This window comes from Portunus trituberculatus, chromosome 18, assembly GCF_017591435.1.
Source record: "Portunus trituberculatus isolate SZX2019 chromosome 18, ASM1759143v1, whole genome shotgun sequence".
Taxonomy (NCBI): domain Eukaryota; kingdom Metazoa; phylum Arthropoda; class Malacostraca; order Decapoda; family Portunidae; genus Portunus; species Portunus trituberculatus.
This window is the reverse complement of record NC_059272.1, coordinates 7,111,777-7,134,666: the sequence shown is the minus strand read 5'-3', so window position 1 is coordinate 7,134,666 and position 22,890 is coordinate 7,111,777. Positions and strand designations below refer to the sequence as shown.

General features: G+C 42.5%; 1 protein-coding gene across 1 annotated transcript in view; it reads right to left on the bottom strand.

Annotated features, from left to right (window-relative positions):
• Nucleotides 1-16,910: 16,910 nt before the first annotated feature.
• LOC123505634 (putative glutathione-specific gamma-glutamylcyclotransferase 2) overlaps nt 16,911-22,890 on the bottom strand; it is a 41,947-nt gene continuing 35,967 nt past the window's right edge. Inside the window, exon 5 of the mRNA XM_045257206.1 lies at nt 16,911-17,260. Coding sequence (XP_045113141.1) covers nt 17,064-17,260 — 197 coding nt within the window. The 3' untranslated portion in view covers nt 16,911-17,063. The remainder of the gene's footprint in view (nt 17,261-22,890) is intronic.

The window sequence follows — 22,890 nt, the reverse complement described above, 5'->3', positions numbered from 1 at the left end:
CGAGTCCTACCGGATTTACACGGTAGTGACCACTTTCCGATTTTATTGCAATCTGTGAAATCTGAGCCACAGTCCCGGCCACCACGCTGGGTTTTAGACAAGGCAGATTGGCGTCGATTCACAGACCTTAGCTCTTTTATTCGTCCGCTGGCTGACTTTTCTACTTGTGCTGAGGCTGTTGATTATTTTACTGATTTTTTATTTCTTTAGCCCTTCAGACAATCCCTAGGACGTCAGGTCGCTTTACTAAGCGTCCCGTTCCTTGGTGGAACGCAGCATGCACTGCAGCGGTTAAAGAGAAACGGTCAGCTTTCTCTCGTCTCCGGCGACATCGTGGGGACCCACAGTGCCTGGAAGCTTTTCGGCGATGCCGAGCTCGGGCCCGCCGCATTTTGAAAGAGGCACAAAGAGCCTCGTGGAAAGCCTATATCTCTACCATAAACGTCCGCACCCCTCTTACGGATGTCTTCAACAAAGTCCGCCGAATTGCTGGGAAGTATTCTGCTGCTTCCCCACCAATTTTGTTGTCTGCTGGGCGAACGGTGGCAGACCCTAGGAATGTCGCTGACCTCTTTGCCAGTGTTTCCCAGAGGCATCCTGCAGCTCCGGGCGCACGTCACCGCCAGAGAATGGAATCTCTCGGCATAAACTTTTCTTCCGCTGGAGGGGAGTCTTATAATGTCCCTTTCTCTGCTTCCGAGTTGCGGACCGCTTTGTCCCAGTGTCACGACTCTTCTCCTGGGCCAGATGATATACCTTATGCCTTCTTGCGCCACATGTCTGACACTGCTTTTAACTTTCTTTTAAATCTTTATAATATGATTTGGCATACCGGTGACTTTCCATCTTCTTGGGCTGTGGCAGTGGTTCTCCCATTTCCGAAGCCTGGGAAAGATAATCTCCAGGCTACGAACTACCGTCCTATATCTTTAACGTCCTGTATTTGCAAAGTGTTAGAAAAGATGGTAAATATAAGACTCATGTGGTATTTGGAGAGGGGAAGTACTTGTCACCGGTACAGTACGGCTTCCGAAAGATGAGGTCTACTACTGATGCTCTTTTATCCCTAGAGTCTTCCATTTGTGAGGCCTTCGCTAATCACCACCATCAAGTAACAGTCTTTTTTGACCTGGAGAAGGCCTACGACACGGCTTGGTGTCATGGCATTTTACAGTCTTTGTTTAATTTTGGCCTTCGGGGCCACCTTCCTATTTTTATCCAGCAGTTTTTATCCAGCCGTTTTTTACGGGTTCGAGTTGGGAGTGTTCTCTCCGATGCTACAGCTTTAAATGACGGTGTCCCACAGGGAAGTATTCTTAGTGTTACGCTATTCGCAGTTGCAATAAATGGTGTTATAGATACTCTACCGGATGGCATTCACAGTTCTTTATATGTGGACGACTTGTGCATCTCTTTTGCTGCTTCTAGGATGTCACTGATTGAGCGCAAGCTCCAACTGGCGATCAATAGGGTGTCCAGTTGGGCCAACATGAACGGTTTTCGATTCTCCACCTCGAAGACCGTAGCCATGCATTTTGTCGCAACCGTGGTGTCCATCCAGACCCGGATTTATACCTCGCCAATAGACGCCTCTCATGCGTGGAGGCGACTCGATATCTTGGCCTTTTATTTGACAACCGTCTCACCTGGGTTCCCCATTTTCGCTCTCTTAAGGCGTCTTGTCGGCAGGCACTATCCCTTCTTCGGGTTTTAAGTCATACCTCTTGGGGTGCGGACAGGGACACGTTGCTGTTGCTTCACCGTACACTCATACTTCCGAAGCTGGAATACGGCTGTGAGATCTACTCATCCGCAACAGATGCACGACTACGCTCGCTTGACCCCGTGCATCATGCTGGGGTCCGCTTGGCTACGGGTGCATTTCGGACATCTCCAATACCTAGCCTTCTAGTGGATGCTGGTTTCTGGCCGCTCGACCTCCGGCGCCAGTCTTCGATGCTCCGGTGTTGGTTTCGCACCCACCGTCTGCCTGATTTTGTCCCCTGTGTGTCAATGTTGCGGGACTCGCGCTCGCAGGCGTATGTCACTCGACCGAGTCTCCCTAAACCTTTTGGCCTACGTGTTGCAAATCTCATGGCAGAGTTATCTATCGACCCCACTCCTGTGTACTCTTTCCGTCTCCCGCGAGTTGGTAATTGGCAGCTTCCTGTTATCTCATTATGCCCTGCCATGGATGGCAAGAAGGATTTTTTGCCAGCTCTGTCCCACACACGGTTTTAGAACACTTTTTATGCATTCTGATGATATCCCTGTTTTTACTGATGGCTCCAAATCCGACTCAGGCGTTGGATTTAGTGTGGTTTTCCCCTCTTTTTATCGGTCTGGCAGCCTTCCTTCAGTGGCGTCCGTTTTTACTGCGGAGCTGTCTGCCATAGTCCTAGCTTTACAAATAATTTTTACTCTACCGGTTTCGTCTTTTACAATTTTTAGTGACTGTCGCAGTGCTCTTACTTCTCTCTTGCACTATATCCTTTAACCCTTTGGTTTTATCAGCCCTGGAGTGGCTATACCTTCTTACACAACGAGGATATCGTGTTGGGTTCTGTTGGGTTCCTGGTCATGTTGGTGTTCCAGGGAATGAACATGCAGATCGCCTCGCTAAACAGGCAGCAAGTCGCGCTCCATCTCCTGCGTCTGTTCCGTTTCGAGATGTCTTTCCTCTAATTCGTGAGGCAGTTGCAGCAATCTGGCAGAGGAGATGGCTAACGGGGGTCGCAACCTCGAAAATGGGAGAGATCACTATTTCCTCTATCCCTCACTGGACATACACCCATGTTCGAGATCGACGTTTACAGACTTTATTGGCGCGACTGCGTATAGGTCACACGTACCTTACACAGAGGTACCTGTTGACCAGGAACCCTCAACCTTACTGTGATGACTGTCTGGTGCCGCTTACCGTGCGGCACCTATTGGTAGAGTGCCCTAGTTTGATAGAGTTACGACACCGCTACCTCTACCGCTGTCGTGGTAGAGATAGCGGTGTCTATTATATCTCAAAGGTCCTTGGACCAAAGTGTCTGGCTCAAGGCCATGACGTTTTTAGATTTTTGGGAGAAGCTGGCCTTCTCCCAAAGCTGTGATTTTTATTTGATTTTAATATATGTATTTTAATGTTTTATGTATATTATTGTAGCTTTTTGTTTTTAATTACCATTAATTTTATCGTTTTCACTTGTTTTAGCTATTTTATGCATTTTATTTAAGTTTATTATATGTATTTTTAATGTTTTATTGAATTTTATTGTAGTTTTAGTATTTTTTGTTACCTTTGATTTTATCTTTTTTAATTTCTTTTAGTTTAAAAGTAAAATATCGTAGCGGCGCCATATGACCGTTGATGTTGCGGCGCCTAATATTAAAATCCATCCATCCATCCATCCAGCATGAGGTGTCTTTCCTGGGTCACTTCGTTGGGAGGAACGGGTTGCGCACAGACCCGGAGAAGGTGGCGGCAGTGAGGAGCTGGCCAACGCCCACCAGCGTGGCCAAGGTGAGGAGCTTCCTCGGTCTCTGCACGTATTACCGCAGATTTGTGCAAGGATTTGCCACCAGTGTCGCTCCACTCCACTCCACTTCTACTGGGATGAGATGTGTCAGCAGGCCTTTGAGGATTTGAAGCAAGCCCTGGTGGATGCACCTGTCCTGCCCTTGGAGGAAAGATGACAAGAGAGGATCAGCGCTTCACCATTGAGTGAGGTTTGACAGTCCGGCTGATGCCACGCCTACTATTGGTAAAAGGCAAAACCCCACTTGCCACACTGTATGGTGTTTCCATTGAGACTGGATGGATATTAGACACATACATTATATTATTTCAACTTTTATTTAAAACATAGAAAGGTAATACATTAAAGCGTAAGATTTATCTAAATTATAATACTTAAATGATGAGAGAGAGAGAGAGAGAGAGAGAGAGAGAGAGAGAGAGAGATAATCTACTGGCCAGTGAAGTGTATCAGTTTAGTGTATATCTGGCGACTTCTTACTTGAACCTTGTTTTGTAATATGGCAGTGATCTGTTTACCGGTGTAATGACACCTCACCTGCAAATACTTTTCGGCAACTGCTTTAGTTGATAAGTGAATGTGATTTACATGGGGTTCTGTATCATACATATGATTATTAAGGCTACAGAATATGTTTTTAGTGACATATGCCTCTAATACTGCACTTAGTATTCTATGTAAATTAAATCTATTCAGTGTGCAATGTTGACCTCTTATGCTGGCCATAGCTTCTCTAAAAAGTTTTTCACTCATCAAACATATGTCGATCAAGTCGTCCGAGGGAAATATTAATCTCCCTTTGTTTTTTAGATTGATGAGAGAATGAATAGAGGAGTCAGTGGCGTCTTTCAAGGTTAAAGCACCATAGAGGCCTCTCAATGCAAAGATTTCTCAAGACTGTGAACTACAAAGCCAGCAATGTATGCAACTATTTTGCTAGAGTACTTTGATAAGTGTAAGGCATTGGGGATGTACATATAATCACCCTCTGTGTTATCTGCAGGTGTGAATCCTTCAGTTGTTTCATCTTTAATCCGACTTTTCACAAGAGAAGTGTTTATGATATTTACAGAATTCTGAGTCACTGCATCCTTATAGTGACTGGGTATAGATAAAATTGGCACAGATTCTAGAGAGAGCCAGTTACCATTTGCAATTTCTAGCAGATCATTGCGTACCAGTAACTTCTTATAGGCAGCAGCAAACTGTCTAACCGTGGGATTATTATTGCATCTTCCCATCTGCCTTACCTTCACAAAGAACAGTTCAATGTGGTTTTGACTTAATTTATACATCATTAGAAATTTTAGTTTTGACCCATTAGATGCAATTAAGTTTTCATGTAGGATCTGAAAACAGAAATCCAAGAAAGCCTGCTGTCTTTCGATTTGACTTAAGAATCTCCAGTCCGTCAGATGAATTAAGTGATCTAATATACTTTTCTGCTTTCACCAAAAAATCTTTTACCATATCTGAATTTTCCTTTTGAATTGGAGACTTGTAGCCACTTGCATTTAAATTCCTAGAATTCATTATGTCAAAAACATTGTTAAACAACATGTTAAAGTTTATAGTTGCTTCACAGCCCTCAAAATTATTTATTTGTTCCTCCAGACAGAATCTCAATGAATTTGCAACTGATTCGCTGAGTAGCTCCGCTGCTAATTTAACATTAATTTTTTCCTTCTCCACGCAATATGTCCGGCTCTCAGTTTATTTGCTAAATGAAGCTATTCGTGTTCTTGAAGTACATGTAACCTTTCAATGAAGTTCCACTCCACTAAATCTCCACTCTCATCGATCAATACCTTTTTATCACCAAAACAGTTCCTCACAAGTTTCAGCATGTGACAAGGATCTAGAAGCACACACACTGGTTTTTCTGTCACTGGGTGTTTAAAGGCTGATTCAATAGTGTCACATTCAAAGCTACATCCAAGGCTATTAATCATGGTTATGTTGGATGATGCACCATCACAAGTTAAAGAAATAACTGTAACGCCTGCAGAATGCAACTTTGTTAAACACAGCTTGACGATATTTGCTCTCTCTGCAGCACCAAGTCCTGCAATGAGGAAATATCCAACCGGCATCTTCCACATCCCATTAACTGATACAACCATGAATGTTAAAGCCTTTTTAGCTATGGGGAGGCTATCGTCATCAACTTCAGTCCCCATGTCTACATATCCATGGTATTTTTTACCATCCCATTCAACTTGTTGTTTTATAGCCATTTCATCCATGATTAATGAGCACATGACAGGCTTTCCTTCCTTGGCTGCCATGTCAGCCCTCAATCTCAAGGCTGAAAAAGCAGATTGCGTAAATCCTGGTTCACTATCAACACATTGATACCAGTTTCTAATAGTTCTAGGATGTGGCAAACACGTGCCCTCGTGAGTGCAAAACTCAAACCCATTAACCACCTAGCAGCTGCTGTAGGGACCAAGAGCTTTCTGCCAATACCAGTATGGCCGCCAGCCGACCAGATTGACCTCACTTTTCCCTCACCTCATCCTCTCCTGTCATCTTTCCTCCAAGGTCCTGCCCTACCCCGACCCGAGCCTCCCCTATCTGCTCGACACTGATGCCAGTGACAAGGGTGTTGGGGCTGTGTTGTCCCAGGTTAAGGAAGTGCCAAGTTCAGTAAGCCTGAGCGCAATTACTGTGTCACCCGGAAGGAGCTGCTGGCCATAGTGAAGAGCTGTGGTCACTTCCACCCCTACCTGTATGGAGCAGAATTCACCATCAGGACGGATCACGCAGCCCTCCGCTGGCTGAAACCATTGAAGGAGCCAGAGGGGCAGTTGGCACAGTGGCTGGGATGACTAGAGCAGTACAACTATCGTATGGAGCACCGACCAGGGAGGGTGCACAATAATGCAGATAGTCTGAGTCGCCGCCTGTGTGACTCTGGTTGTACCCATTGTGCTAAAAGAGAACCTGATGCGGTGTGCCGCCAGTTGCAGGTCCACGATGGGGCAGTTGAGGCACAGGATCACTGGAGGAAGGCACAGCGAGAGGATCCCGACCTCGCCCCTGTGATACGCTGGCTGGAGGCGAGCACTACGAGTCCTTGTTGGGAGGAAGTAGCACCTGAAAGCCCTGCCACTAAATGTCTCGTGGAGCAGTGGGCTTTGGTGCGGATGGAAGCGGGTGTGCTGCAACAGCGCTGGGTGGATGCCAGTAAGGAAGAACACAGATGGCTGGTGGTGACACCGCGTGCTCTGGGGAGGACCTGCTACGAGAGGTGCATGCAGGAAACACTAGTGGCTACCAGGGAATCAAGAAAACGCTGTGCTGCCTCCGACAGCGCTTTTGCACGTGCCACGCCTGTGCAGCAAACAAAGGCCCTGTCCGCGCACCCCTCCAGTTATATCAAGCAGGAGCACCCATGGAGAGGGTTGCGGTGGACATAGCTGGTCCCCTTCCCCGCACTCCAAGAGGCAACCGGTTCATCTGCGTCATTATGGATTACTTCACGAAGTGGCCAGAGGCGTACGCCCTCGCTGACCATGAGGCAGGAACAGTGGCTGAGGTATTAGCCACCCAGTTTGTCACCAGGTTTGGGGTCCCAGGCAAGCTACATTCAGATCAAGGACGTGAGTTCGAGTCCAGGGTCTTCAGTGAATGTTGTGGCCTGCTTGGCATCCACAAGACCCGGACCCTTAGACCCCAGAGTAACGGCATGGTCGAGAGATTTAACCGTACCCTGGCAGGTGAGCTAGCAAAGTACTGTGGGGCCAGCCAACAGGACTGGGACGTGTGGCTGCCCTACCTCCTGATGGCGTATCGCTCCGCTGAGCATGAGGCCACCTGGTACACGCCAGCTCGTCTCATGTTTGGCTGGGAGATCCGCCTGCTGGTAGACCTAGCAACTGGGAGGCCTCCTGATGAGGATCTGCCTACAGTGGAGACAGTCTATGCAGAAGCACTTCAGCGTCGCCTGGATGACACTCGCCGGAGGGTGAGTGATAGCCTCCGCCTCGCCGGTCAGGCAATGTGGCGGAGATACCAGCAGCTGGTGCGTGATGCTAGTTACCTCCCGGGGGAGTTGGTGTAGCTTCACAATCCTCGCCGGAAGCGAGGGTTGTCTCCAAAGTTGCAAAGCCCTTGGGATGGACCTTACACCGTCATGGAAGCCCTCTCTGATGTAACCTACCGCATCAGCCCAGGTGACGGTCAGCGTCGACGCGTGGTCCATGTGGATTGCCTGGCCAAGTATGCAGGGTCTTGCGAGTTCTCGTGGGGTGAGTCGCATGGTGATGAGGTGGCCCAGGACAATGATATGACCCACCCAAGTGAACCATCCCTAGCTGAGTTAGCCCCTGAATCGGCTCCTGAGGACGATGGAAGTGACAGTGACCATGATGGGGGCGACAGTGACACTCAAATTGTGGTAGGGGCTTCTTCACCCCTTGTGCGCCCCAGGCGATTCTGCCGTCCGCCTACATGGGCTAGAGATTATTGTTTTAGTGACAGTGACACTAGTATGTAGTTTTCTGTGTTTAGTGTTATTTTATAAGTGCCTTGATGTAATGTTAGTGTAAGGCAGACGAGTCGTCTGACTTAGAAGGGGGGGGGGGCAGTGTTGCATATCTGTTTATTTTCTTTACTAGTGGAACCAGTGTTGCATATTTGTTTATTTTTGTGTATGTGGATTTTGGGGTGTTGATGGGAGGCACTGAAGGATGCTGTGTTTACCTGCGCTGGATCAGCTGATTTGGCGAAAAGTCTCCGGCCTGCCTCCCTACCCTATGGTAGCTTACTCACGTTCACTTGTGCCTGTTCCCTGCCCCGCTGTTACCCTGGACTGTGTTACTGTGTTTGCAACTGTGGCATCTGTGTAGTAGCGGAACTGTGCTGGCAAGACGGTAGTGTTACCCTGTGTGATAAGCTGTGAGGAAATAAAGGTTAAGGTGACGCTGCCCGTCTCTCACCCTCATCCTGCCGTTGGAACACCTCCTGCCATAGTACGTGTGTCTGCATTCCTTATCCTCGGGCGCTGAGCTCATGCCGGACCACGCCAGTAAGTACCTCTGTAGCTCCTCGGTAGCACCACCTTCTCCCTCGTCGCGTCCCTGCAGGGTCGGCGGTGGAGTGCCCAGCAGAGTGAGCAGTAGTGGTGTCCGTGAGTGTGGTGCCAAGTGTGGCAGGTACAGAGATACATGGGTACGTAACAATATATATATATATATATATATATATATATATATATATATATATATATATATATATATATATATATATATATATATATATAATTTATGTCTAAATTGATGAATCATTATTTAATATTCCAATATGAAAAATTCAGGCACGTTCTTTTTAGTTTAAATAAAAGATTTTTATTACATATATTATGTTTATTTTTTTCATTGGAATAGCATACGGAGAACCGGAATGGATAATTATGAAAGCATCCCAACTGGCAAACTTTGCTCGGACACAAGAAGACCGAGGAGGAATGTAGCACGCTGTATCCAGAGGTGAGCTTCCCTCTCATGAATTTCCGCATTTTCTTGTATTTCTTCCCTCTAACTGATAGTGTATTGTTGTTGAAGATGTCAGAAGCATGTAAATAGGTTATTGCATACAGATTGAAAGTTCAGCTTTGGTCAGATCTTCATGTGTTATACCACTCATAAATGGAATGTGTTTACTGGCATGGCGGCGTGAGACCGTGGATGAGGATGGCGATGATGCCGGGAATCGTCTCTCCACCGACACTTGTTTATAGTGACTACTAATTAGTTACAATCACTGCAACTACTGGCGGTCATGTCTCTATGTAACCACTACAATACGTGCTATTTGCACTAGCAGTAATTTGCAGCTAAAAGAAGGCGAGAGAGATGGGAGGAAGGAAGGAGTAATTTGTCACATACATACGTTGACTGTTCGAGAGCTCAGAGCTGAGAATTTTAAGCAAAAAACCGCCATCACTAATCACTATCCATTGGTCTTCACTATCTTGAGGGCGGCGGGCCCCCCCCCAAATAGATATTCTGGATCCGCGCCTGTATAAGAGCACCCTTGCCCACCTCTGACGATTTCTTGGAAATACTTTCCTATGAGGAGACTGAAGGACTCTTGGATGCCATAGTATGGGACACTTAAGTGAAAATGCAGAGAAGCGATCCACTCAGTGCCGGTTAGCTCCATACTGAGGAGTGAGATCTCATATTTACATTTATGTTCACAAAACATATCTATTAGCTTTTTATAAGTCTTACCACCAAGAAAGGAATGTTTTGTGATGCATAAAGTTAAATGGAACACAGAAAACAAAATGGGAGATGAGGAGGCATTTGTGATTGGCGGCTGGCGCTTCTTCTTGTGACACTCTTTACTTGTGGGTTGCTTTCACCACGATATTTGTGTCCGCTCATCTATTGCCTGCTATGATAGATATCATACATTTGTATTCATATATGATCACGCCATGAGGATAACTTTTGACTCCGTAGCAGAGTGATCAGAGACTTTCTGTTCCTTCTCACGAGTATTCATATACGATCATGCTATTTGAAGATGACCTTGACTCTGACAGAGTGAGGGACACTGTTCCTTTTCATGAGTGTGAAAAGGAACAGAGCGTCTCTGCACTATCGCTCATTCTCATGGCATGATTATATATGAATACAAATGTATAATTTCCACTAGTAGGCAATAAAGGAACAGAAACACAAATATTTTGGTGAAAGGAATATTATAGGTAAAGAGGGTCACAAGAAGAAGCGGCTGCTGCCAATCATAAATGTCTCTTGATCTCCCGCTTTGTTTTCCATATTCCTTGCAAGATTTCACTTTGTGCATCCGATGGTTACATCAAAGATGCGCTTGGGTGATATAAGACCTAATATGGGTACCACTACAGATAAAATTGCCGGCGCCACTAATGGGTGGAAACTGAACAGCGCTTCCAATACTCTTAAAGTATACTTACAGGCGCTATAGGCCCTAACATAAAAAAAATAATAAATAAATAAAAAACTACTACTACTATTATTACTACTACTACTACTACTAATCATTATCGTTATTATTATCCCTATAATTATTATTATTATTGTTGTTATTATTATTATTATCATCATTATGTTGTTGTTATTATTATTAATAATATTATTATCATTAATTGGCTTCTGAAGGCTCCTAGGCTCTGTTTGTTTGTGTGTGTGTAATTCACTGTTTGATCTGCTGTAGTCTCTGACGAGACAGCCAGACGTTACCCTACGGAACGAGCTCAGAGCTCAAAATTTCCGATCTTGGGATAGGTCTGAGACCAGGCACACACCACACACCGGGACAACAAGGTCACAACTCCTCGATTTACATCCCGTACCTACTCACTGCTAGGTGAACAGGGGCTACACGTGAAAGGAGACACACCCAAATATCTCCACCCGGCCGGGGAATCGAACCCCGGTCATCTGGCTTGTGAAACCAGCGCTCTAACCACTGAGATACCGGGCCGTGTGTGTGTGTGTGTGTGTGTGTGTGTGTGTGTGTGTGTGTGTGTGTGTGATTTACCACGGTCGTCTGCTGGTCACACAGCCAGCCTTGTCCATTACGGAGTGAACTCAGAGCTCATGGACCGATCTTCGGGTAGGACTGAGACCACAACACACTCCACACACTGAGAAAGCGAGGCCACAACCCCTCGAGTTCTATCCCGTACCTATTTACTGCTAGGTGAACAGGAGCTGCACATTAAGAGGCTTGCCCATTTGCATCTGTGTGTGTGTGTGTGTGTGTGTGTGTGTGTGTGTATTTACCTAGTTGTAGTGGATAAGGAGGTGATGAGCGTGGGATCGGGCAGACGTCCATGCGTAGGTTCGAATCGCACCACATGCCATCTTGAAACTTTGTCATTTATCTGGTGGTTTAAAGTTAACTACATGTCACCATGGTACCCAGGTTCTAGGTGTAGGTGTAATTGCCTTACACAAAATATCTGCTTTGGTGATGATATGGGCCTTAATATGGGTACCACTATAAATAAAATTGCCTGCGATGCTAATGGGTGGAAGCTGAACAGCGCTTCCCATACTCTTCAAGTGAACCTACAGGCGCTATAGGTCATAAAATAAAAAAAAATAAAATAAATAAATAAATATAAGTTGTGAGATACATGAAAAGAGCCACACTAGGCTCGTGCTGTGCTGTCTCCTAAGATCAGTTTCTACCAAAATTTTGCTTCAATTTATGTATGGTCTTTGCACACACCATTTCAAGTTTGTTTCACGTTGCTATGTATCTATGAGGAAAGCAGTATTTCTTTATGTCTCTTCTGCAGTCACTCTCAGTTTTCTTCCATGTCCTCTAGTGCTCCTTATATCAAGTTCCACTAGATCAGGGGTGGGCAAAATTTTCAGTGCTAGGCCACATTAAAAAAATAAAATGATCTTATAGGGTTGCATATTATATTAACCCAAAGTCATTGATATCTGAAATACAAAATTAAAGGCTTCTAAAGAAAAAGCCACTCTCACATGCATGGGCACACTTGCAGGATGAAAATTAAATGCTTACAATACTATTTGGCTTTCGTTTATTAGCTTGCTCTTTCAAATTTACTAACATTTCTCGGGCCGCATGGATTCCTTTGGTGGCCGCATGCAGCCCGCAGTCCATAGTTTGCCCACATTTGCACTAGATCATCTTTGTCCAGTTTCTTTATCCCTTCCAATATCCTATATCACCTCTCACCTTCCTTTCCTCCAGTACAGTTAGTCCCAGTTTTTCCGACCTCTCTTTATAACTATATTCACTTAAAAGCGCGTACACACTTGTTGCATTTCCATGTATCATTTCTGGAATGCATTGCCAGAGACGGTTGTAAATAGCACTAGTTTGACAATGTTTAAAAACGGATTAGATAAGCACTTAAATTTATTAGATTTATAATTATGTATAACACTGCATGATAGTTTTTATAAGAAATTTACTATAGTTAAACAAGACATGATCCCCATGTATGGGGACCACAAATTGTAGAGGATTTCGCTGCAGGACTTAGCCCTGTTAATGGGCCAAATATTTAGAATTAGTATATAATGTATTGTGTACTTGTAAGTGTATCTTTAAGTACTGATGACGAGGTCGCTGTGCGACTGATACAGGATAACCTAGATGGGCCCTGGTGGCCCTTTGTTATCCTATTATTTATGTTATGTTATGTTTTTTTTTTTATCACCCAGTGATACAATACGGGGTAACAGGGTATTGTACTTAGTTGTTTCGTATCCATGTGTTGTATCATCATTCTGTGGTGCAACAGTGTCATTCAGTTTCTTCCTGACCGTAGCAATGAGTGCAAATGTGCAGTTGGCTGCAGCTGCATATATTTCTATTCATGAACATCAAGTCAGTAAGAGGAAAAAAGTTACGTGTTGGTGGGTGTCTAAACTCTATGCAAGTGGGGAGGTGTGCAGTAGAACAACTACGTTGGCTGACTTAAAATTTCAGGATGTGAGTGGACTGTATAAAAACTTTAGAAGGATGTACCCAACTAATTTTGAGTTTCTGTTGTTGCGACTGGGTTGAAACTTGTGGGGAAAGAAAGAAAAAAAAAAAAGAAAAAAGTGACCGTCCACGTCAATATTGAAAGTGCAACAGAAGGATGCCTCGCTCCCTGTCCACTTGAGGGTTGGTGAGTTGTGTATCATTCATTCCTTTGATGTGATGACAAAAAACTGACAATTGGCGGATTGGGCTCATTGTGTATGTTTGTATCATATTTTGACACGCAATGGTGATACACAATGATGATACGATACATGAAAATGCAACAAGTGTGTACGTACATTTAGGATTTGTAGGGATTTTTGTTGCAGCTTTCAGCGGAATTCTCTCCAGCTTCCTGATGTCCATTATTTCAGATCTAAGGACCACATTAATGCTGCATACTCCAAACGCAAACGTATTATTGTTGTTTTCAACATTTTCATCATATCTTCATCGATGTATGTAAATGCTAGCACTCCTTCCAAACTCCATCACGCTACATTTACTAGCATTAAACTCCATGTTCCAATGACCGTTCATGTACGTATTTTCAATTAAGTCTTGATTTAGTGCTTCACAGTTTTCCTGATTTGAGCCTCTCTTCATGATCTTTGCATCATCAGCAGAGACTTATGTAGCTAGTTACTCCTTCCGGCATGTTGTTAACATAAACAGCAAACATGATTGGTGCTAGTACTGAACCTTGTGGGAGTCCACTTATTACTTCTCGCCAATTTGACTTTTTACCTCTGACAACTGTCCTCATTCCTCTACCCGTCAAAAAGTCAGTCATCCACCTTAATACTGTAGTGATCACATATCATCTCATCTCTTGCTGTTTTTAGTAAGATATGAGATGTGATGTTTCTAGTTTAGATTATGAGTAAAGAACAGAACAAGGATATTCAGTGTAGAAGAGAGGGACAGTTGAGTGTCACTTAAAAAAGCAGACACAGGTAGCTCTCGATTTACGGGTGTTTGATTTACGCGTTTTTGTTATAACGCGACTGAAAAGATATCATAATTAATTTAATTTGTGCGATCGGTTTGCTTATACGTGATTTGGCCGAACCGTATTTTCAAACTGTGCACCAGAGAGTTCTGCAGCTGGCCGATAGGTGGGAGCTCTGGGGCCGGATCCAAGAAGCAGGTTGTTGTCTATGTTGGTACAGATAACCTCCATAGCAACCTCCTGCTCACATACCAACCTTCGTAAAATAGCATCCACAAAGATTCGTTGATGTTGGCCAGTGGAGGTTGGTAGACCACCTAAAAGTACTCATTGGTTGCCAGGAGCTGGATTCAAGAAACTTTAACAACATCAGAGCAACCTCCTGCCGCAAAATGACATCCATGAACTCTTGGAGGGAAGGTAACGAGGTTGCTATGAGGTTGCTCTCAGGTTGCTGGTAACACCACCTCTCCAGGGGGTGTTACTGTCTTATATATGCATTTATGTTAACAAAACAACATTTCTATTAGCTTTTTACAAACCTTGCTCCCAAGAAAGGATTGTTTTGTAATGCATAAAGTGAAATCTTACATGGAATACCAAAAAATAAAGTAGAGATGAGATCGCCCTCAGATGAGGCGGAGACTCGCGGCGACTCGGCCGCTTCTTCTTCTTGTGACCCTTTTAGCTTGCGTGTTGTCTTTCACCACGATATTTATGTTTCCACTCCTCTGTTGCCTGCTATAATGGATATCATATCTTAGTATTCATATACGCTCATGCCATGAGGATAACCTCTACTCCGTGGCACTGAGTGATAGTGAATTCCTAATGAAATACCGCTGCATTTCATTAGTAATTCACTATCACTCAGTGCCACGGAGTCAAGGCTATCCTCATGGCATGAGCGTACATGAATACTAAGATATGGTATCTTAGTCTCCGCCTTGTCTGTGGGCGATCTCATCTATGCTTTATTTTTTTGGTATTCCATGTAAGATTTCACTTTATGCATTACAAAACAATACTTTCTTGGGGGCAAGGTTTGTAAAAGCTAATAGAAATGTTGTTTTAACATAACATAACATAACATAAATAACAGGATAACAAAGGGCCACCAAGGCCCATCTAGGTTATCCTGTATCAGTCGCACAGCGACCTCATCATCAGTACTTAAAGATACACTTTCAAGTACACAATACATTATATACTAATTCTAAATATTTGGCCCATTAACAGGGCTAAGTCCTGCAGCGAATTCCTCTACAATCTGTGATCCCCATACATGGGGATCATGTCTTGTTTAACTATAGTAAATTTCTTATAAAAACTATCATGCAGCGCTATACATAATTACAAATCTAGTAAATTTAAGTGCTTATCTAATCTGTTTTTAAAAATTGTCAAACTAGTGCTATTTACAACCCTCTCTGGAAATGCATTCCAGAAGTCTACCACCCTATGACTAAAGAAATATTTTCTTATATCTAACCTGTTTTGTGAACATAAATGCATATATAAGACAGTAACGTCACCTGGAGAGGTGGTGTTACCAGCAACCTGAGAGCAACTTCGTTATCGTCCCTTCAAGCGTTCATGGATGCCATTTCGCGGCAGGAGGTTGCTCTGACGTTGTTAAAGAATCTTGGATCCAGCTCCCGCTTTTCTCGTGCCTCATGTGCAGTATGCCAGCACTGAGTACAGACGGAATCTCTTCAATCTGCCTATGATTCACCAAGACAGCCCCAAAATGTCCTTCATTTTCTTCTGCATGTGGGTTATTTTTGATAAGTGGATTTTTGATAAGGTGGTAAAGCTCAGAGGAAGATGGTGACTGACTGTGGTGTGAGTGATGAAGGCAGTGACGCAGTGTGTTTTGTTTACATATTCTTTGTTTTGTTGTTTTCTCTTATTATTTTTTGGTTTCTCTTATTATTTCTTGCTTTTCCCTTTACTTTAAATACACTTCTATTATTTAGAATGGTAAATAATAAAATGTTAATTCAGCCAAATTAATAGAGTATTTGTACAATTTTTTTTTAACCACATCCCTATTATCTATTGTTTCTTATGAGAATTACATGTTTGTTTTACGCGAATTTTGATACACGCGATGCCTCTTGGAACGCATCCATCGCGTAAATCGAGTTACCTGTAGTTGAATGGAAGGTTGTGTCGAGTTGATACATGGAATTAAGGTTTTGAGGCATTGAACACTACTTTGTTTTCTCTGACCCAATCAGAAATCTTAGAAAGATCAGAAGCAGAGCCGGTTTTTGCTATGGGCAATGTGGGGTGACTGCCCAGGGCGCAATCTATTTGGGGATGCACGAGCACCTTCATTAAGAAAAAAAAGAAAAAAAAAAAAAATTGCACAGGAAAAAAAAAATTGCCGGTTTTCTAGACTAATACCTCTCATTTCCATGTCAAGTTGGTGCAGTGGGCGTTGATGCGCCCCTATTATCGCATCAACTTGTTGCTGAGAGTTGTACAGGTTGTGTATGTGTGTCAGAAAAGGTGACGGGGGAAGGGGAGAAGGGTATCACCCTGCCGCTGCATAGAGAGAGTGAGTGTCACTCCAAGGAAAAGCAAGGGTGAGGAGGATGGGGGATAGACTGACACCTCTGCATTATCATAATACCATATATTACAATACCTCTTCCCCTTCCCTGGAGGAAGGGGAAGAGGGGGGGGGGTCGCCAATTGATTGTTTGCCCAGGGTGCAAAACTAGCCAGGACTGCCTCTGATCAGAAATCATGACTCCTGATCCATGAAGTTAGGCATTCCAAATATCTCATCCCTGCAACTGTTAATTCTACAGGGGCCTTACCTGCCCCAGTATAGAGTATTCTTCACATGTATGGGGGTTCCACTTATATTGCTCTCTTGGATAGGCTATTGAAAATAACAGTCTTTATCAGTTTTATTATCACAAGTCAAAGTAATCTTTATTCAATATTTTCATGTGATATATGTTTTTGGAGTTTATAAATTCAAACTTCATGGTTGGGTCATTAAATTGAAGAGTTTAGAGAAACCAGAGTTATATAGATAGTCCTACACATCAAATCTGTAAGATCTTCTTGACTCTGGATTCAATGTTGAATAAATGTGGGTCAAATACACCCAAAGTCCTCATGGTGTCAGCCAGCTGGAAAAGGTACTCTTTGTTGGAGCCACTTGGACCCTCAGCATAAGCAATGATTTGTGCGATGTTCTCCTCATCACTTTGCCCCACAAAAAATGGATTGGTCTCAGAACCTGTCCAATAGGAAAAAAATCAGTTTATGATCTTAATGGGTAAATATTTATACTTGTGTTGAAATTATTTGTCTTAGGATAGTAGGGCTGGCTATATCCAGGCTGTACCATTATTTTTATGCAACAGTCCTTTGGATGTGTAATTGCACATATTTACCAAACCTACTTGTATAGAACGAACACACACACACACACACACATACACACACACACACACACACCAATGTGGAAACAGTCCTTTGGATATGTAATTGCACACATGTACCAAACCTACATGTATAAAACGAACACACACATGCATGCACATGCAACAACGTACACACACACACACACCGTCGCCGTCATTGAGAGAGGACAGCTCGTCTCCGGCTGCGTACAGGAAGAATACCTATGGCCCTGTAATACCTATGGTATTACAGGGCCCGGGTAACTCTAAGTTTTGTGTCCGTAAATGTCCTACTGTTTCTTAGTGTTGAAAGTGAGTGATATGGAGAGTGATCCCTGAGAGGGGAGTGTGGACAGTGATCGCTCTGGCCGTAATCAGCTGACAACAACAAAAATGGCGTCCAGGCAAACTAGAGACTTCGAAGGTTTTATTACTACGCCAAAAGGACTGCAGAAACTTGACTTGGATGCAAGAATCCAGGCGCTGGAGAGTAAGTTCCTAAGCATTTTGTTAATAGAAGAAAAACTGGATAGAGTTCTAGCCGAGAATGATTCATTTAAAAAAGAGATCTTCTTGTTAACGCTAGAGAATAAAGAGCTGTTGAAGGAAAAAGTAGAGATGGAGAAAGAAAACCAACAACTAAGGAAACAATGCGAAGAAATGAAGGCTAAACTCATGGAAATGGAGATAAAAATATCCGAAGGGGACTTGAAGAAAGAGGAATGTCTTAATCTTATTGACACTAAGATGAAAGAAGTGAATCATGAACATCTGGAGGTGCAAAGGTCGTTTAGGGAGATAGTAAAAAAGCAGGAAGAGGAAAATAAAGGGATTATGCAGAGGGAAATGGTAAAGGTACTAAAGGATAATGAGTATGTGGTGAGAGATATCGCTGAAAAGAAAAAATGTGTGATCATAATAGGATTGTGGGAGGAAACTAACAGGAACTGGCAGGACAGGAGGGATAAGGAAAATGACAAGATTAAGTCTTTACTGAACAAGATCTCTGTGGAAGAAGAGGACCTATATACTGAGGTAGAAGAAAGTGGGAGATTGGGAGCTTTTGAGGAAGGCAAGAATAGACCATTAAAATTGAAATTAAAGTCTCAGGTGGCAGCGGAGGCCTTGTTGAGGAGGGCTTGGAAACTTAAGGACTCTGAGGAAACCAAAACAATTTACATAAGAAGAAATATGTCACAAGATGAGAGAATGAAGATGAAGGAGCTAGTATCTGAAGTGAAGGAGAGGAATGACGAAAGAACAGAGGAGGAAAAGATCAAGTTTTTGGAGGATGAGAAATGGGAGGCTAAAGAAGTGGTGGATAAAACAGACGGAATAGGCATTACATGGAAGAACGAGACTAGGAATGGAATAAAAGTGACTTACACGAACATAGATGGATTTCTGTCTAAGAGGCTAGAATGTATGGATTACCTAAGAAATAACGAACCGGACATAATGTGTGTAGTGGAAACAAAGCTAAGGCCGAAATAAAGCTAGACTGGTTTGTTGTAAAACACTACAAAGTATGGAGAAATGATAGAAAAATAAAGGAGGTGGTGGTATAATGGTTCTTACTAAGGAAGATCTGATAGTGAAGGAGGTGAACTATAGTAAGAGAAATGAGGAAGTGATAAGTATGCTTATAACAGATGGCAAGAGGGACATTAATATTATAACAGTATACATACCACCCAGAACCAGTGCTTGGGAATATGAACAGTACCAAATGGTGATGAGAAATACTCTAGACAGAATGAAGCAAGAACTCAACAGAAAGGATAGAGTGATGATAGTTGGAGACTTTAATTGCAAAGAAATAGTGTGGGAAGACTACGAAGTGGTGAAAGGTGGTGAGTGGGCAGAAGAATTGTTAAAGGTAGCAACAAATAACTTGATGGCACAGTGGGTGAGATCACCAACAAGGTGCAGGGGACAAGATGTTGCAGCAAGGTTGGATTTGGTATTTACCAGGGGAATCTCTCTAAAAGAGGAAATTGAACATGAAAGTCCCTTGGGGAAAAGCGATCATGATGTCCTAAGCTTTGAGCTGGATACAGAATTAAGCACGAATAAGATTGTGGAACGCAGGGAGGAAAAATTAAATTATACTAGGGCAAATTATAACCATATAAGGGAGTTCTTTAATGAAATTGACTGGTCCGTGGTATACCAGGAAAGAGATATGCAATTGAAGTACGATAAATTTATGGATTTGTATAACTCTGCTGTGAAAAGTTTGTGCCATATTACAGAAAGGGGACTTTAAATAATAAACAGTGGTTTAATAGAAATTGTGAAGAAGCAAAAAAGAACAAAGAAAAGGCATGGAAGAAACTTAAGAAAACAGTGATGTATTATCAAGGGAAGGCTACAAAACAGCAAGGAATAGATATGTTGAAGTAAGGAGAACAGCACAGAAGGAATATGAACAGAGGGTGGTGGAAAACTGTGATAGTGACCCAAAATGTTTTACAAATTCATAAATGGAAAACTAAATAAAAGGGAGGCAATAGAAAAGGTAAAAACGGGAAGAAGTATATGAAGATGCTGGAGAGATAGCTGAAATTTTGAACGACAACTTTTGCAAAGTGTTTACAAAGGAGGAGCATTTTATGGGAGGAAGGCCTACGGAAATAAAGCAAATGCAGGACATCATGGTTACTAAGGAAGATGTAAGGAAAATTATAAGCAATCTGGATATTAATAAATCAATGGGGCCTGATGGCATATCTGGGAGGTTGCTAAAAGAATGTAAGGATCAATTGTTGAACCCCATATTTGATATTGTGGAAACCTCCATACGAACAGGATTAGTCCCGAAAGAGTGGAAAAGAGCTGACATTGTGCCTATATATAAGAATGGTAGTAGAATGGAACCGCTAAATTATAGACCAGTATCGTTGACTAGTATATTGTGCAAGGTATGTGAAGAAGTAATTAAAGCTAAGTGGAGTGAGTATCTAGAAAGTGAAAACATTCTGAGTGAAAGGCAGTTTGGTTTCAGAAAAGGAAGATCGTGTGTATCCAATTTATTATGTTTTTATTCAAGAGTGACTGACATACTACAACATAGAGAGGGATGGGTGGATGCTATCTACCTGGACTTGAGAAAGGCCTTTGATAAAGTACCACACAATAGACTGATGTGGAAACTAAAGATGACTGGAGGAGTAAATGATAAACTAGCAAAATGGATGGAAAATTACTTAATGGGAAGAGAAATGAGAACAGTGGTGAGAGGAAAGAAGTCCGAGTGGAAGAAGGTAACCAGTGGAGTTCCACAAGGGTCAGTGCTGGGTCCCATCATGTTTTTGATTTATGTTAATGATATGCCAGTAGGAATTGACAGTTATATGAACATGTTTGCGGACGATACTAAAATTATGAGGAGAGTAAAGAATGTGGAAGATTGTAACAAGTTACAGGAAGATCTTGATAAAATATATGAGTGGAGTAAAGAGTGGCAGATGGAATTTAATATAGACAAGACCCATGTTATGAAAATGGGAAGAAGTAGATACAGACCAAACTGGGATTACAGACTGGGTGATGAGAAAATTAAAGAGACCAATGAGGAGAAAGACTTAGGAGTAACTGCAAAACACTTTGTCACCGGAGAAACACATTAACAAGATTTTTTGGAAAACATACAACATGCTTCAAAATATTGGCCTTGCATTCCACTACCTAGATGAAGGAATGATGAAGAAGATATTATGTACCTTAATAAGACCCCAGCTAGAATATGCAGCATGTGTCTGGTCACCGCATATGAAGAAAAATGTGAAGAAGGTAGAAAGGGTACAAAGGCTGGCAACAAGGATGGTACCAGGACTCAGGAGTTAGACTATGAGGAAAGACTGAGGAAGCTGGGGCTGACCACATTAGAAGAGAGAAGAACAAGAGGAGACATGATAACTATGTATAAATTGGTGAACAAGATTGACATACTGGATAGAGAGTTGATAAAGGTGACCACAAGTAATCATCTCCGAGGACATGGAAAAAGCTAATAAAGGACATCTGTCTAAATGACGTGAGAAAATACAGTTTCCCGCATCGTAGCATTGATAAGTGGAATAAACTGAGCAGTCATGTCGTTGATGCGGTGTGTGTCAATCAGATGAAAGAGAGATATGACAGGAATGGACAAGGAGACAGGACACAGAGAGCTTAGCTCGGGCCCTGTAATACACAAATAGGTAAATACAAATAGGTAAATACACACACACACACACACACACACACCAATGTCCAATGTGGAAACAGGAAAAGAGATAAGTAAGACAAAACTAAGAGGAATGGAAGAAGGTCTGGAAAAAAGAACAAGATGAAGAAAAAGTGAAGTTTGCTGAAGTAGTTAAGCAACAAATAAGAGAGAAAATGAAAGACACAGTCATACAAATGATCAAACAAAAGTTATAATTAGCGCAAGATACAGTGGACAAATAGAAGTGCATGGTTATATATCAACTAGAAGAAAAAAAAAAAAGAATCCTGTGAAATTTATGAGAGAGGAAGAGAAAGAGATGGTTAAGGAAATTATCTCAGTGGTTCAAGATGAAGAACAGAGTTGAGAAAGAAATAGAAGAAATATACAGACTTGGTAAATATAGTGATGGAACCAAAAGACAACTGAAAGTTAAAATGAGATTGTAAGTGGGGATAGAAGAATTATTAATAAGGACTGGAAAGCCGGCTGGTACGGCAGAATATAAAAATATATGGATAAAAAGAGGGATGAATCAGGTGGAAATGGAAGAGAGAGAGAGAGAGAGAGAGAGAGAGAGAGAGAGAGAGAGAGAGAGAGAGAGAGAGAGAGAGAGAGAGAACTGAGAAGTGAAGCTAAGGAAAAAAAAATGAGAAAAGGACTGAGAATGAGACAAATAAATTCTACTGGAGAGGCCTAAACATGAGGCTGAGGAAATGGTATATGTATTTGGAAAGAGGAAAGAAAGCATTAAGAGACATGTATAATTCTTAAGATTTTTTATACTGTACTATTTCCTCATTTTTATACTAATATATTGCCATAAAAGTTTGGCAAAAATCACAAAAAATTGACAGCTTGGAGTTCCTAGTGTCAATTTGAATTACTACCATAGGTTCACTTTGGCTATCATGCTTTTGGCTATTGCACTGTGATAGGTACACCAATTTGGCACTATAGCAGAGAGGTGAGCAGTTCAACTCGGACTTTACGGGATCGGTATTAGATTTACTGTATTTGATGGCTCATAAGACGCATCTTTTCTCAAAAAAATGTCTCAGGAAATGACCCTGCATCCTATGAGACAGTGGTTAGTGGCAACATATGGAATAGGTAGTAGACACCAACCAAAACGATAATTCATCCCCAGAGAGGTCTAATAGATCTAGTTCAGGGGTTGCTGTTAACTTTCCATTAAAGTTAGTTGCGATCTTGGTTGAGTTGTGTCTCACAACTCAAGGGGGCAGTCAC